This window comes from Microtus ochrogaster, unplaced genomic scaffold, assembly GCF_000317375.1.
Source record: "Microtus ochrogaster isolate Prairie Vole_2 unplaced genomic scaffold, MicOch1.0 UNK76, whole genome shotgun sequence".
NCBI lineage: Eukaryota > Metazoa > Chordata > Mammalia > Rodentia > Cricetidae > Microtus > Microtus ochrogaster.
In genome coordinates this window covers 864055-878448 of record NW_004949174.1, presented here as the reverse complement: position 1 = coordinate 878448, position 14394 = coordinate 864055, and the positions used below count along the sequence as shown (strand labels likewise).

General features: G+C 50.0%; 1 protein-coding gene across 1 annotated transcript in view; it reads left to right on the top strand.

Moving 5' to 3' along the window:
- The first annotated feature begins 1680 nt into the window (after nucleotides 1-1680).
- Slc6a5 (solute carrier family 6 member 5) overlaps nucleotides 1681-14394 on the top strand; it is a 50218-nt gene continuing 37504 nt past the window's right edge. The window contains exons 1-4 of the mRNA XM_013354878.2: nucleotides 1681-2220; nucleotides 4628-4766; nucleotides 7170-7301; nucleotides 7540-7713. Of these exons, the coding sequence (XP_013210332.1) occupies nucleotides 1696-2220; nucleotides 4628-4766; nucleotides 7170-7301; nucleotides 7540-7713 (970 nt within the window). The 5' untranslated portion in view covers nucleotides 1681-1695. The remainder of the gene's footprint in view (nucleotides 2221-4627; nucleotides 4767-7169; nucleotides 7302-7539; nucleotides 7714-14394) is intronic.

The following is a 14394-nucleotide window of genomic DNA, read 5'->3' as shown; positions in this document are numbered from 1 at the left end:
CTCCCACTGGCTTTGGTTTAGTAATCAGACCCACATGAGTCACGCCAAACACGCAGCCCCCTCCTGCCGCCGGAGTGACAACAGGGCAGCATACTCCAGGCTGTTGTCCCTTTAAAAACCAGAGGGGTAATGATTTATCAAACGCGTATTATCAGGAAGGTGTCAAACGAAGGGCACCTTGCTTCCCACTGACGCAAACCCGGCCTTTCCCCGGGGAGATATAGAAAGCGCCTCTTGTTCCGGGGCCAAGCCTAGTCCAGTAGCAGGTTTTACTCTACGTTTAGATCTGCCGTCCACATCAGATACGGTGAGTGCTTGCTTTTATTCTCTTAAGAGGAAAGGTGGGTGTGGGAATCCGGATGGCAGGTTCGTTTAGGGTATTTCTTTTTGGAAACATCTGTGCAATAGGTGGGAGGCAGAGAACCATTTTTGAAGATTGAAGCCCTGGTATTCTGTTCGTACTTGAGAGCCTTGCCTGAGGGCCCAGCGAGGTTCCCTTAGTCGGAAGGGCTGGGAAGTCTGCAGTTCCTAAACCGGATCCCAGGCACTCTCCCTGGTGCTGAAAGTCAGGATGCTGCACCCGCGAGTGGCTCTGGCTCCTAGGAGCTATTGAGCATGCCGGCTGGAGACCAGGGATTGGGTTTTCTACACTTAAGCTCAGTTTGTGCTTTGGTGAAGCCTGCTAGAGGGGAGGCTTTTGGTTGAGAAGAAGGTAACTTGATTAATTTTACAATGAACGAATTATTTCTCCTAACCTGGAACTCTGGAAGGCAACGCTAGCTTGAGGAAGCCGAAGGGAAACCCAGTGCTGGCGAGTCTTTCCGTTTAAAAATCAACGGGGGGCGGGGGAGGAGAGAAGCTAATGAAAATTATTGGTGAGGTTTGGTTCTCAGTCAAGATCAGGGAAAAGAAGGCCATTAGGTTCCTGGAAATGGACAGAAAAACAAAAACACTTGGCAAGATCCCTTACATTTCTAGGGGTCTAGAACCGAATGTAGACCGTGGAAGGGTCAAAGTCAGACTACTACTTTGTGTATCTGTTCATTGTTTCAGTTGCAGGGCCGTTTATTGTTGGCAATATTTTGATAAAAACCCTTTATCCTTGGCTTTGCTACCTGGGTTACCGAGGTAGGTTTGGAGTGCTGGAGTTTGACATTACCCATGTGGCTTCCAGCCTTGGACTAGGCCAGAGCATCGGTTTGTGATCACAGCTTGTCTATGGGAGAAAGAGAGAGAGAGAAAAAAAAAAAAGAGGCAATGTGCATTGTTGAATGACAAAGGAAATGGGGCGGAAAATTAAAGAATCTTTCCACAATGGTGAAAGGGATGTGGTACCCATAGCCTTGATTTGAAATCCACAGAGGGCAGGGAGCTCCTGTCTGTAGCGTTATTTCTACTCTGCCCGCCTCCTTTCCCCTTCCCAAACCACTCTTCGTTCTTAGTTCACCCTCCACCTTGAGAGGAGGGAGGGAATATTAACATCTTCATGTCCCAGGGTTACAGACAGCACTGGCGAGTTGCGAAACGCCAGCCGATTCCTTTTGCTCGCTCCCCTGTGTATTTTGTGTCTGGACCCGGAAGAAGTGCATCTGTGTATGCAGAAGCATATATTTTATTTTTAATGCTGCCGTGACCTTTTTTTTGTTTTGCACGAACTTAACGTTGTCTTTGCAGGATTGCAGTGCTACCAAGGAAATGAATAAGCAACCAACCAACAGCCTGGAGGCAGCAGTGCCGGGCCACCGGGATAGCCCACGTGCACCCGGGACCAGCCCTGAACAGGACCTGCCTGCCGCCGCCGCTGCTGCGGCTACCGCCGCGCCGCCACGTGTGCCTAGGTCCGCTTCCACCGGCGCCCAAACTTTCCAGTCCACGGATGCCAGAGCCTGTGAGGCCCAGCAGCCCGGAGTAGGGTTTTGTAAACTCAATAGCTGCCAGGCACAGGCGACCTCCGGGGCTCTCCGGGACCTAAGCGAAGGGCACAGCGCACAGGCCAACCCCCCTTCCGGGGCCGCTGGGGCCGGCAACGCGCTACACTGCAAGATCCCAGCTCTGCGTGGCCCGGAGGAGGACGTGAACGTGAGTGTGGGCAAGGGCACGCTGGAGCACAACAATACCCCAGCTGTGGGCTGGGTAAACATGAGCCAGAGCACAGTGGTGTTGGGTACCGATGGCATCGCGTCGGTGATTCCAGGCAGCGTGGCCACCACTGCCATACCGGTAAGCAGGTCACAAGCGACTGCGCTGCCTGCTGCTCTCCAACCGCGCGAAGGGAGCTGGGCCCTGGCGGGTGCACGTATGCTAATGGGGAAACGGGTTGGCAATGCCAGGTGGTGGATGCTGGAGGCAGCTTTGGGGCTTCGGAAGCTCGCATTGCTGGAGGCGGGGGTCAGGTGATCAGTTAAGGTTTGGGGTGTTCGTGTGTGTGTGTGTGTGTGTGTGTGTGTGTGTGTGTGTGTGTGCAGCGACCGTGCCATCAAGGTTCGGACTTGCCCTTCCCAGCCTCAGCGGTAGAACCGGTGCAAATCCGTTAAATAAAAGCAGATAGATTCTGTATCTTGCAGCAGACGCGAGTCTCCATCCTATCAGTGTCTGAGTCCTTTTGTTTCTTCAAATATAAAAACTCCGATTCAAAAAGAAGAACGAAGACAAGCCTGGGGTGGTATGGGAGGTGGATAGAGCTGATTCTGAGGGTTTTCCGGTGAGCCAAACTTACTAACTGTGAACTCTTTTAATGAGAGGCTGCTGAACTTAATTAAGCATCAGGGTCTCTTAACCTGGGCCCTTCCAAATCTCAGTACATACTTGAAAAATTTTCTCCTTACACACAGGCCCTCTCAATTGCATAAGGTTCAGTTTAGGCTCTTTCCATTGGGGTTTACTCTTTAACCAGAGATAGGAAAAAACCCTACAGGGTGAACCCCAATCTCTGCACCAGTGCTAAAGGCAATCTTCCCTCTATTCCACCCCAGAGATTTCTCTTCCTTCTCTGATTTCTTCTTTCCCTCATGCTGTTTCAGGGATTCGAGCTCTCTTTTTTTTTTTCCTCCATGGCCTGCCTCTCCTCTAGCTTCCCTTGGACTTCTGGGCTAGGTGTGTGGCCAGAGCGCAAGCTGAGAGTGGGCCAGATCACATCACGCACCCTGTAGGGTTTACAGAGCTTTCTCTCCCTAATCACTTGCACCTCATGCCCCAGAACTTACACAGTAGGAACTCAGCCATCCAGCCATCAGGATAACCAGAAATGACCTTGCATTTACAGGTATCTTTGCTTTGGGCATTTTCTTTCTAGAACACCATTCTGCATATATTAGGTGCTTTTAACAGCATGTGTCCAGCGGTGGAATAGAAAATATGTCTCACACACCTCCCTCTGCACTGCGACAAAAGAGCCAGAACTCCCTTCTGGAGTCAGCTGTGTTGGAGGGTGGGGCTAGGGGTGGAGACCGGAGTGTGGGAGGAACAGCAACGGAACTTTAAAGAGCCAGAGAGACCTAAGTGTACCAATGTCTCAGACCCCTCTGACACTCACTCAGCCCTTCTTCTCCCGCCCTAGGCTGCCTTCTCTCTTGACCATCCCGGCTTTATCTTCCATGACCTGGGGAACCTAGTGAAGCCCTCAAAGCTGTCACTTGCTAGGTGAAGGGTGACTGGAAAGCAGGGTATCCCAGTGTCTGGGTGTCAGGGACACTTTCAGAGTTCATGCAGAGTGCCCTCCCCATTCATTTTGCTGAAGCTTTCTAGAATCATGAGCCCTGAGGTTCACAGACTATTTAAGCAGTCAGATGCCTCAGAGACAGGTATTTGGAGGCTTTCATTGTCTAGGTGTGGACCCAGGCTGAGCCCAAGCCACTCTCAGGGAGTTGTCTTTGCTTAGTAGTAAGATCTAGATCAGAAGTCATGGTTTTGGCTGGCCTGTCTCTTAACCACATCAATCTTCTCTATTCCTTCTCTTGTTTCAATTCAACTCCAATTCTCTGTCCAGCCCATTTTCCTTGCTCCAGGTTTGAAGAATGCACCTTTTCAAATTAGCTGACTGGGCAGGTTTTGCCTGTAAGCTTTGGCAGAGAAAGCGAGGCAGGGGCTATGGCTGGCTTTAAGCATTACAATTCTTATTTCTGGCACACATTTTGAAGAAAGGACCGAGGAGGGGTGTACAGTGAGGGTTTTTTTTTTTTTTTGGAAGGGGGAGGAATTGGTTAAGAACCTGCTTGCTGGGAACTCCAGGCATGATATTGGGGGTCTGCTTGCCAAATGAACTCCTGGTACCAGGGGACAAACATGCTTGCTAGCAGAAACAGGATTTGGGGAAGGTTGCTTGCTGGCGTGCCCTGTCTGTAGGATTTGGGGGGGAAAAAGGTCAGAGGTCTGATTAAAACAGATCTTTAGAATAAAATTTGGGGGCCTGCTTGCTGAAAGACTCAGTGCAGGGGTGAGGGGGTGAGGGCTCTGCTCGTGGATGCATCCTTCCTTCCGAGTTGGGGTCTTGCTTGCCGATGCATCCTCTGTTGGAAACTGGGGGTCTGCTTGCCGGGAAAGGCCCCCCAGCTGTGGGGGGAGGGCGGAATGGGGCCTGCTGAGGACCTACCTGGGTCTGCTATCCGACAATGTGCTTTTCCGCCCTCAGGAGGACGAGCAAGGGGATGAGAATAAGGCCCGAGGGAACTGGTCCAGCAAACTGGACTTCATCCTGTCCATGGTGGGGTACGCAGTGGGGCTGGGCAATGTTTGGAGGTTTCCCTACCTGGCCTTCCAGAACGGGGGAGGTATGGCTTTTCAGCTCTTTCCGCCTGCGGAGGGGGCAGGGGGCGGGCACCGGAGGGTTGGGGGGTGCATCTGAAGACCTCAGGCAGAGGTTGGGAGGGAAGTTTGGGGTAGCCTGGTTCTTTGCAAGCCAGACTGCAGGAGCGAATGGAACCCGCTGGATTTCAGAGCGGAGATGGACTGAGTTGAGGCATAGGCCTCATTAGGGATCCTCTATTGGCCCAGACTGGGGAATGGGTCTCCAGGCAAGTGTACAGGGAAGCAGGGATGTCCGAACTCTAATAAGATGCGATTAGTCAGGAAGGGTGTACCTGATTGCTGGAGATGCACTTTAGAGCCGGTGCCCTGCTGTCCTGGAGGTCGAACTGTGTCTGTCTTAAGGTTTTAACTGGGAAATCTGAAATCCTTCTCGGTTGGAGACTGCGAAAAGAAGAACAACTGTGCCAGAATGCAGGGTGCAGGCGAGCAGTGGGAAGTGTGGGGTGCACCTAATCAGAGGTTTCTCAGGAGCACCCCAGCCCAACACCCCTTCTTGGGAAGAGGCAGGAGGTATTTTGATTTTAGTTAAATCGTTTGCCAAAGATGAATCTTCTCCCGTGTGTTCTCACTGTGTGAAAACCGCTGCCTTTGAAAGAAGAGTGGGGGAGCCAAGGAGCAGGCATTAGAACGCACTGGATCTCGGGTGTACCCACCAGGAAAGGGACTCAGTACAGTCAGGGTCCGTTGGCTGGCCGTCTGAGGTTGAGGCGAGGGACCGGCTGCTCGTCCCAGGCCAGCGGACAAGAACCCTCCAGGAATTCCACTTCTACTGGACCAAAGGTGCAAGGAACGTGCCCCCCCCCCCCCCCCCCCCCCGGTTCTCTCAGCCCCGGAGGTATTTGGTGTCCGGATTGGTACCCATACGGCAGCAAGGGATAGTTACGATGTAAAATAGAAGACACCCTTCTCCATGTCGCTTACTTCCAGTTTCAAACAAGACATTTCACAAACACTAACTCAGCCTGCGGAGTGTTAGCAATCAGAGGTGCCCAGAAATTGTGTGGACTTAGGTGCCCCAGCTAGGTTTCCTTTTTCTTTTTTTCCCAGTAGGGCGTCCCTAGGCCTGAGTGCCGGGTTGGGAGGAGGTGCTGGTTCTAGGGCTGCAGGGACCAGGAAGGGGGTTTGCGTGGGGGGAGGGGGATGGAGCCAGGGGAGGGATTCCAGCAGAGCCCCTCAAATGCCCACCCTTGATTCACCGGGTCCTGTGGACCTTAAGGGAGCTGAGGAGAAGAGCCAGAGCGTTGTCCGCAGTGTGGCTCAGGCGCCCCACAGCCCGCAGCAAAAGTGGGGAGCTTTGCTCTACCTCCTTGGGACCGGGAGGGTCACACAATGAACATTTTTATTTTTAAAAATTTCTACCCAGAGAGAGTAGAGGGGGAACCCAAGCCTAGACCCCAGTAGTTCTTTCCCGCCTGGAGGCTTAGGAAGGAGATGCCCTTCTGCGGGACCAACCCGGAAGAAATCGGGGGGGAGGGCGGTGGTGGTGGGGGGGAGAGAAGCTGTTTTCTCGGCTGAGCAGTCTTCCTATTCTGTTCATTCTCAACTCCCCAAATTGACCTTGACTCCTGGGTGGGCATTCGCTGGTAATTCTCAGGCCTGAGAATCCCTGAAGAGAAAGAACTCCCCCAAACCCCGCAAGGCAGCAGAGGCCCCGCAGGAGCTTCCTCTGGGCCTTCTAAGGAATAGAATTGAAAGAGAACCGCTTCTGGGGGCTCCCAGTCTAGACAAGACAGCCACGTGAATACTCAGAAGAGAAGGGCGCTTGGGGCAAGGGACTGTGGGAAGACTTCTCCCCAGAAGGAGGGCTAAAGAAAGCTCTGAGAAGGAAGTTGAGAAGTGTGTGGAGGTGATGCCACCCGGGGATGTTGGTGTGGGCCGGGGACTGAGTGGGTGGGCATCCAGCGGCCCTCAGACAGAGCCGGCCTGGTGGGTTGAAGGTGTGTGGTCCCTTGGATTACTGTACAGGAGGCTTCCCAAATCCAACTTCGCTGAGCGTAGGTCTTTAGAGGGCCGAGGTATTGATGGGAATCCGCCGCCTCCATTGAAAGGCGTAGATTTAGGGAACCACAGAAAGGCTTAATTTGGGGTTGGGGCTGGGAAATGAAGCTGTGTAAAGAACAAAAGACCATGAACACACAACTTCCTGTCTGGTAGGAAATTGAATCAAGTACTGGATCCCCATGCATAGCTTTATGTTGTTGGAAGAAGGCCCTCCACTGCCCTGTGGGTGCCTTCTGTTGATCTGAGACCTCTCAACAAAAAAGAGCATCTTCAGTTTATTGTAAGGAGTCCAGCCCCAGTCCAGAGGGTTAAGCTGGGTCAGAGCCCTGCCTGTCCTCCTGACTCTTCCTTCCCCTCTTTCCAAGGTGCTTTCCTCATCCCTTACCTGATGATGCTAGCACTGGCTGGCTTGCCCATCTTCTTCCTGGAGGTGTCACTGGGCCAGTTTGCCAGCCAAGGGCCCGTGTCTGTGTGGAAGGCTATCCCAGCTCTACAGGGTGAGTGTGGTTCTCCCCCTGCCTCCAGATTTCTTGCCATCTTCCCAACTCAGGGAGGGAGACCTGCTCTGCTCTGTCCCCTGTCCCCTTCCCCTGATCATCTCTGCCTCTGTGGGGTCCCTGCCAGACAGTCCACTCCACTGTCTGTGCACCCACCTGCACGGAGCATCTGTGTGGGTGTGCATCTTGCATGCATGGGCTTTGGGACGACATCAAGACAGACGTTTCCCCTTTGCAGGCTGCGGCATCGCGATGCTCATCATCTCGGTCCTCATAGCCATATACTACAACGTGATCATCTGCTACACACTCTTCTACCTGTTTGCCTCCTTCGTGTCTGTGCTACCCTGGGGCTCCTGCAACAACCCGTGGAACACGCCAGAATGCAAAGATAAAACCAAGCTTTTGCTAGGTAAGTTTGGACACGCCTTCACTCTGTCATTCAACAGATACTCAGTGAGCACTTAATATATTCAGGTAAGACCTTATACTAGATTGTGGGGCATGGAGGTGAATCCAAACATACTTAACTCTAACATTTAAAAAGCTCATGGCTAGCTGGGCGGTGGTGGCACAGGCCTTTAATTCCAGTGCTCGGGAGGCAGAGGCAGGTGGATCTCTGTGAGTTCAAGACCAAGCCTGGTCTACAAGAGGGAGTTCCAGAACAGGCTCCAAAGCTACAGAGAAACCCTGTCTCGAAAACCAAAACACAAAAAAAGAAAACAAACAAACAAAAAGCTCATAGCTAGAGGCTGGGAGAGAGAAAAGTTTTGCTTACTGCAGAGAGCTGGTGCATTTGTTAAATGTGTAGGCTAACCCTACTGCCTTTATTAGCGTGGGTGAAGCCAGGAAATTTGCATTTTTAACAAGGTATCTAGGACCTTGTTTTGTTTCATTGAGTGTTTGATCTGGGCAGGGGTGGGGGTGGGGAGTAAGGAACCCTTTTTTGGTTTTATTTTTCTTTTTTTGCCATGATCCTCCTTGGCAGACTTCTCAAAACAACCCCACAAGTTTTAGACTCCAGGAGCCCCACACATATGATTCCTGAAGTCTGAGTGCTTTGCTAGAGATGTGCATCCTGCTAGGGCCCGGGAGAGGGCTGCCTGCTGTGGGTGTGCTGGGTGTATGAAATCCTCCGAGGGTGTGAAATCCGCAGGGTCCAGGAGTCTCAGGATACAGGCTCAGCTCACTGGGTAGAAGGAAAGAATGAATGCCCGGAGACTCAGGAAATAGAAATAGTTCTGTATTCTGTACTCTACCTGCCTCTGCTGACCAGAGGAAAGACTGGGGTAAGGGTATGATAGTGCCAGTGAAGGCGGTGGGGTGGGGAGTGTCAGTCACTGTGGGAAACTATGGTCATCTTAATGGGTACCTATAAGCAAGTGGTCTCTCCCAGAATACTGCGGCTTTCCATGTAAGGTGAGTTCTTGCTGAGGCCAGCTGCAAGCGATCTCTGTGATTTGTTGCTAACACTCACTTCCCCAAAGAGTTCTTTTCCCATACAGAGCCCATACTTTGCAAATCTTGGCCATTAGTCGCCCCTGTAGGTGTGTTAACAGCATAAAGTGAGTTCTTCCCTCCTGTAATAGTTACTTCCTGTTGCTCTGATGAAACACAGGTGAGTTTTGGAAAAAACAAATTTATTTTGCCTTATGGTTCCAGGGTGAGGGAAGGTACGGTAACAGCTGGCAGGCATGACTGAAAGAGCAGGAAGCTGAACGATCACATCAGGAAACAGAGAACAAACTGGAAATGGGGTGTCTTAGGAAGGGTTCTAATGCTCTGGAAATGGGGTGTCTGAGGAAGGGTTCTAATGCTCTGGAAACGGGGTGTCTGAGGAAGGGATCTAATGCTCTAGAAATGGGGTGTCTGAGGAAGGATTCTAATGCTCTAGAAATGGGGTGTCTGAGGAAGGATTCTAATGCTCTGAAGAGACATTTTGACCAGGGCAACTCTTGCAAAAGAAAGTATTTAATTGGGCGCTTGCTTATAGCTTTAGAGGTTTAGTGCATTCGGAGGTTTAGTTTCCCATCAGGGAGGGGAACATGGCAGCAGGCAGGCAGACATGGTCCTGGAGAAGTGGCTGAGAGTTCTACATCCAGATCCTCAGGTGTGTAGAGTTTAGGCAGAAGGGAAGCATCTTTCTATCGTTCCTCTCTTATTCAGAACTTCTCCAGGTGGAGGCTGAGTGTGGCATGTGTTACATAGGGGTGTGTGTGTGTGTGTGTGTGTGTGTTTGTGTGTGTGCATGCACGCGTGCGTGTAAAAGCACTATAGTGTAACTGTATCCTTAGATACCCGATGATAGCATAAGACTACAGCAGGCAGCAGGAAGACAGAGACCGGGCCTGCTGTGGGCTTTTGAAACCTCCAAACCCACCACAGTGGCACACTTCCTCCAACAGGGCCACACCTCCTCTAACAAAGCCACACCTCCCAATCCTTCCCAAGCAGTGCCACTCCCTGATGACTAAGCATTTAAATACACAAGCCCATAGGGGTCATTCTTACTCAACCCATTATATGAGGAAAGGGGATCAACCCTCAAGCCTGTTTGCACCTACTTCCTCCAGCAAGGCTACACCTTCTAAACCTCACCCAACAGCACTGCCAACTAGGGACCAGGGTTCAAAGACACGAGCCTATGGGGGACATCCATCTCTCACTGAAATCACCACACCTCTGTAGTCCCAAGATATCGTCCCATATCTAAGGACACAGTTTACACTGTAGTGCTTTCTACATCCACACACGCATGTTACACACACGTCACACCCAGCCTCCACCTGGAGAAGTAGTTCTGAATAAGACCACAGGAGAGGAACAATAGAGATGCTTCCCTTCAACGTAAACTCTGCACACCTGAAGTGCTCAGGAGTGAGGCATGGGGGCTTGCATAGGTCCCCAAGTTCAAGATTCCACTCTGAATGTATGATTACATGTCCCCAGTATCTATGGGACTCAGCATCCTCATCTCTACTGTCTACTGTTTCCCTCTTCATGGGTGGCTTTTTTTTTAAAAAAAAAAAAAACTCTTTACTTTTTGGGAGTCCACTACCCAGCCCCCAAATAAACACACAGAGACTTATTCTTACTTATGAATGTCCGGCCTTAGCTTGGCTTGTTTCCAGCCAGCTTTTCTAACTTAAATTATCCTGTTTCTCTTTAACTACGTCTTGCCTCTGGGCTTTTACATTTCTTTCCTTCTTACTCTGTGGCTGGCTATGTGGCTCTGTAGCTGGTCCCCGGCATCCTCCTCTCCTTCTCCTTTACTGGCTCCTTGGTCTCTTCTTTCCTAGATTTCTCTTCCTATTTATTTTCTCTGCATGCCAGCCCCGCCCATTTCCTCTCCTGCCTAGCCATTGGCCGTTCAGCTCTTTATTAGACCAATCAGATATATTTAGGCAGGCAAAGTAACACAACTTTACAGAGTTAAGCAAATGCAACATAAGAGAATGCAACAAATCTTTGCATCATTAAACAAATGTTTCACAGCATTAATGAATGTAACAGATCTTCAGTGAGTATTCCATAACAGCTCTTGATAGTTTTCTCAGGGTAGAACAGTGGCACCCAAACCTGGCAGTTGCAATATCAGAATCACCCGGGAATGAGCGATATCACTTAAGGAACAATCCTGATGAATGGGAAACCAGACTGTGGCGATGAGTCTGGGGAATCAGTAAATCAAGAGTTTCTCAGATCTGGACTTAGGATGTACCTCAGCTGATAGAGTATTTACCTAGCATGCATGAAACACCGAGTCTGATCCACAGCATGGCATAAGCTTGGTGTGGTAGCACATGCCTGTGACCATGCCAGCACGCTGGAGGTAGAATAAGCTTGGTGTGGTAGCACATGCCCGTGACCATCCCAGCACGCTGGAGGTAGAATAAGCTTGGTGTGGTAGCACATGCCTGTGACCATCCCAGCACGCTGGAGGTAGAGCAAGAGGAATTGAAGTTCAAACCATCTTTGACTCACAGAAAGTTTTGAGCCGTGTGGGTTACATGAGATCCTGTCTTTTTTTTTTTTTTTCCCTGAAACAGGTTTTTCCCTGTTGCTTTTTTTCCTTTTGTCCTGGAACTAGCTCTTGTGGACCAGGCTGGTCTCAAACTCACAGAGATCCGCCTGCCTCTGCCTCCCGAGTGCTGGGATTAAAGGCGTGCGCCACCACCACCCGGCCATGAGATCCTGCCTTAAAAAAGAAATAGTATTTTTTTTTTTTGCTTGGATCCGAGCCAAGGGAGGAACTGCTAAGTTGGTATTGCTCCCCTCCTTTTTGTTTTTCTTGCTGTTGGGGACGGAATCCAGACATGTGGTCTGTCACTGAGTAACACCTTCCCCACTCCAGAATAGCAGTTCTGGAATGCATGGCCTGCCTTCTTTTCCCCATGCAGCACTTACCTCTCTAATCTGTGATCTTGGAGAGATCACTTTGTAGCTCTTCACAGAATCACAACAGCGATCAGCTGCCAGAATGTCTTCCTGGGAACAACTGCCAAGTTTAGAGAAAGCACACTTTCCAGGAGCTGCAGCCTGGCCTGGAGACACCTCATGTCCTAACCCATCCCAGAGCCCTGCTTCTCCTTGCCAGACTATGGCCAGAAGGGAAGTCCCATTCCACGAGAAGTTCTGGATCAAGTTTTGCCTGAATTCAGTCTTTAAGGATGCTTCCCGGAGCTCACCTGAGGGACCACACGGTCACAGTGATTAGTGCCCTGTAGCTGCCCCCATTCAAAAACACAACAAGGTCCACTATTATCCATGCAGCATGCTGAAGCCAGCTGCCTTCACTACACTGGTCTCTCTGAGAAGCTCTTTTTGGGAAATGCCAGTGTTAATACGGACAGCAAGCTTTCATAGACACTCCTTCACTGTTTCCATTTCACAGGTGAAAAACCTGGAACATAAGCCCTGAATTAAGTGTCTGGTCATCTTGGGACTAGGGTCCAAGTATGCATGCCTTTCGAGGCCATGACCTTACCTCAGTGCTAAATGCTTTCCAGTCTGCAAGGCTGCTTCATGTGTGACATTTCCGTCCTTCCTGAAGAGAGCCGTTTGAATTACAGATGGCAAGTGACATGATCTGTTTTGTTTCTAGGTGGCTAAGTGGATTTTCAAACTTAAACTGTAAGTTACAGGGTAGACAGACCCGAATCTAGACTTTGGGCCTTGAGACCCCAGATTGCTGCCCATCCAGGGTGCTTAAAGAATCTGGCTGTGTTCTAGTCTCTCAAGTCCCAGCAAAGTAGCACCATCCCAGCTGCTTCCCAAGCGATGATATGGTTGATATCTGTGAGATATAAAAATGTTTATGTGCACAGTAGTTAGGTCAGTGATTTCACATCTAGGCTTCTGTTCAAAGGGAAAACTAGAGGCCAGCAAGTTCTGCACAAAATGGCTAATAGCAAACACAGTCACAGTATTGAAAAACAGTAGTAGCTTAGTACGTGACAAAATTCACATAATTGGTGTGTCAGTTCCATAGTTCAAATAAATAACGGCTTATTCAAAGGACAAGGCATTCTATCTATAATCACTCAAAATAAACATTCATAAATAAAGCATGGGGTGTAGTGATGAGGTGAGCAGGCTTACTTTTCGTCCCACCCGGCCCCTGCATGACTAGCTTTACACCTGAAATAACATCTGTAACGTGATAGCTGACTTGTTGGGGTTTCTGTCCTGCCCAGTACCCCACAGCAGGCAAGTCCCAAAGAAAATCACACACAGGTCTACATAAGTTATAAACTGATTGACCCATTAGCTCAGTCTTCTTATTAGCTCTTATAGCTTATATTAACCCATTATTCTGATCTATGTTAGCCATGTGGCTCAGTACCGTTCACAGCCCAGACAGATCACATGTTGCTTCTTGGTGGTCTGGGCAGGAGTGGGAGGAATGGGCTTCCTCCTTTCCAGCATTCTCCTGTTCTCATCTCCGCCTCTACTTCCTGTCTGGTTGACCCGCCTATACTTCCTGCCTGGCCAATCAGCATTTATTTAAAATACATGATTGACAGAATACAGACAATTCTCCCACAACAATGGGGGAAATCCTCATCACGTCATAGGAAATGTAAGATGTATGTATAAATCAAAGTGGGATTTTTTAAAAATATTTATTTATTTATTATGTATACAATATTCTGTGTGCATGCCTGCAGGCCAGAAGAGGGCACCAGACCCCATTGCAGATGGTTGTGAGCCGCCATGTGGTTGCTGGGAATTGAACTCAGGACCTTTGGAAGAGCAGGCAATGCTCTTAACCTCTGAGCCATCTCTCCAGCCCTCAAAATGGGATTTTGTCTTTATTAGCAGGACCTACATAGATTGAAAGCATGAACGTGTTAACAGTTTGGGGCCAATTTGCCCCATTTCCTGTTGTAGACACGCACTTATTGTGTAGTTTATATGTGTGCTTATTCTTTTTAAAGTAACCTGGATATTATAGACTGGGTCAGGCTCATGAACGATGTCCCAAAAGACCGGCATGACCTAGTCCTAAGTTAACCTGAAAGGCAGAGGGACGAGGGATAGAGGCCTCCTATGACTAGGCATCCACTCACCAGTGACACCCACAGCCGGAGCGCAGAGTGGGCACACTTCACCGTTGTTATTCCCAGGAGCCTAGGGAGTCAGAGCCCACAGTATCCTTAGCCAGTGTTTTAGCTGTTTCGTTGTTAGTTAAAGAAAACAAGCGATCAATATTGCCCCTCTGCACCCCCACCCCCTCAGCCCCTGTCATCTCTACATGGGTGGCTTCTACACCTGGCGGCAGGTTCTCCTTGGCAAGTGTGTCACTTCCATTGTGGTTTCGAGGTGACATAGGAAAGGTGACAGTAGCCTGATCTACATTGACATAGAGTGGCTTTAGAGCCCCTCTGCTTTGCCCAACTGTTGGGGGTTCAGGCTATAGTTTTTCCCATGCCATCCCCAAGATGGACACACAAGCTAGGCTTCTTTGGGAGGCGGGCCCGCTGCCCGCCCCGTCAGTGTTTCCCAATTGACCTCCCAGCACATCCCCCCAGCCCCATTAACCACCTCCTCTTCCCCAGCCCAAGAGAGGTGATGAATGAATGAATGAATG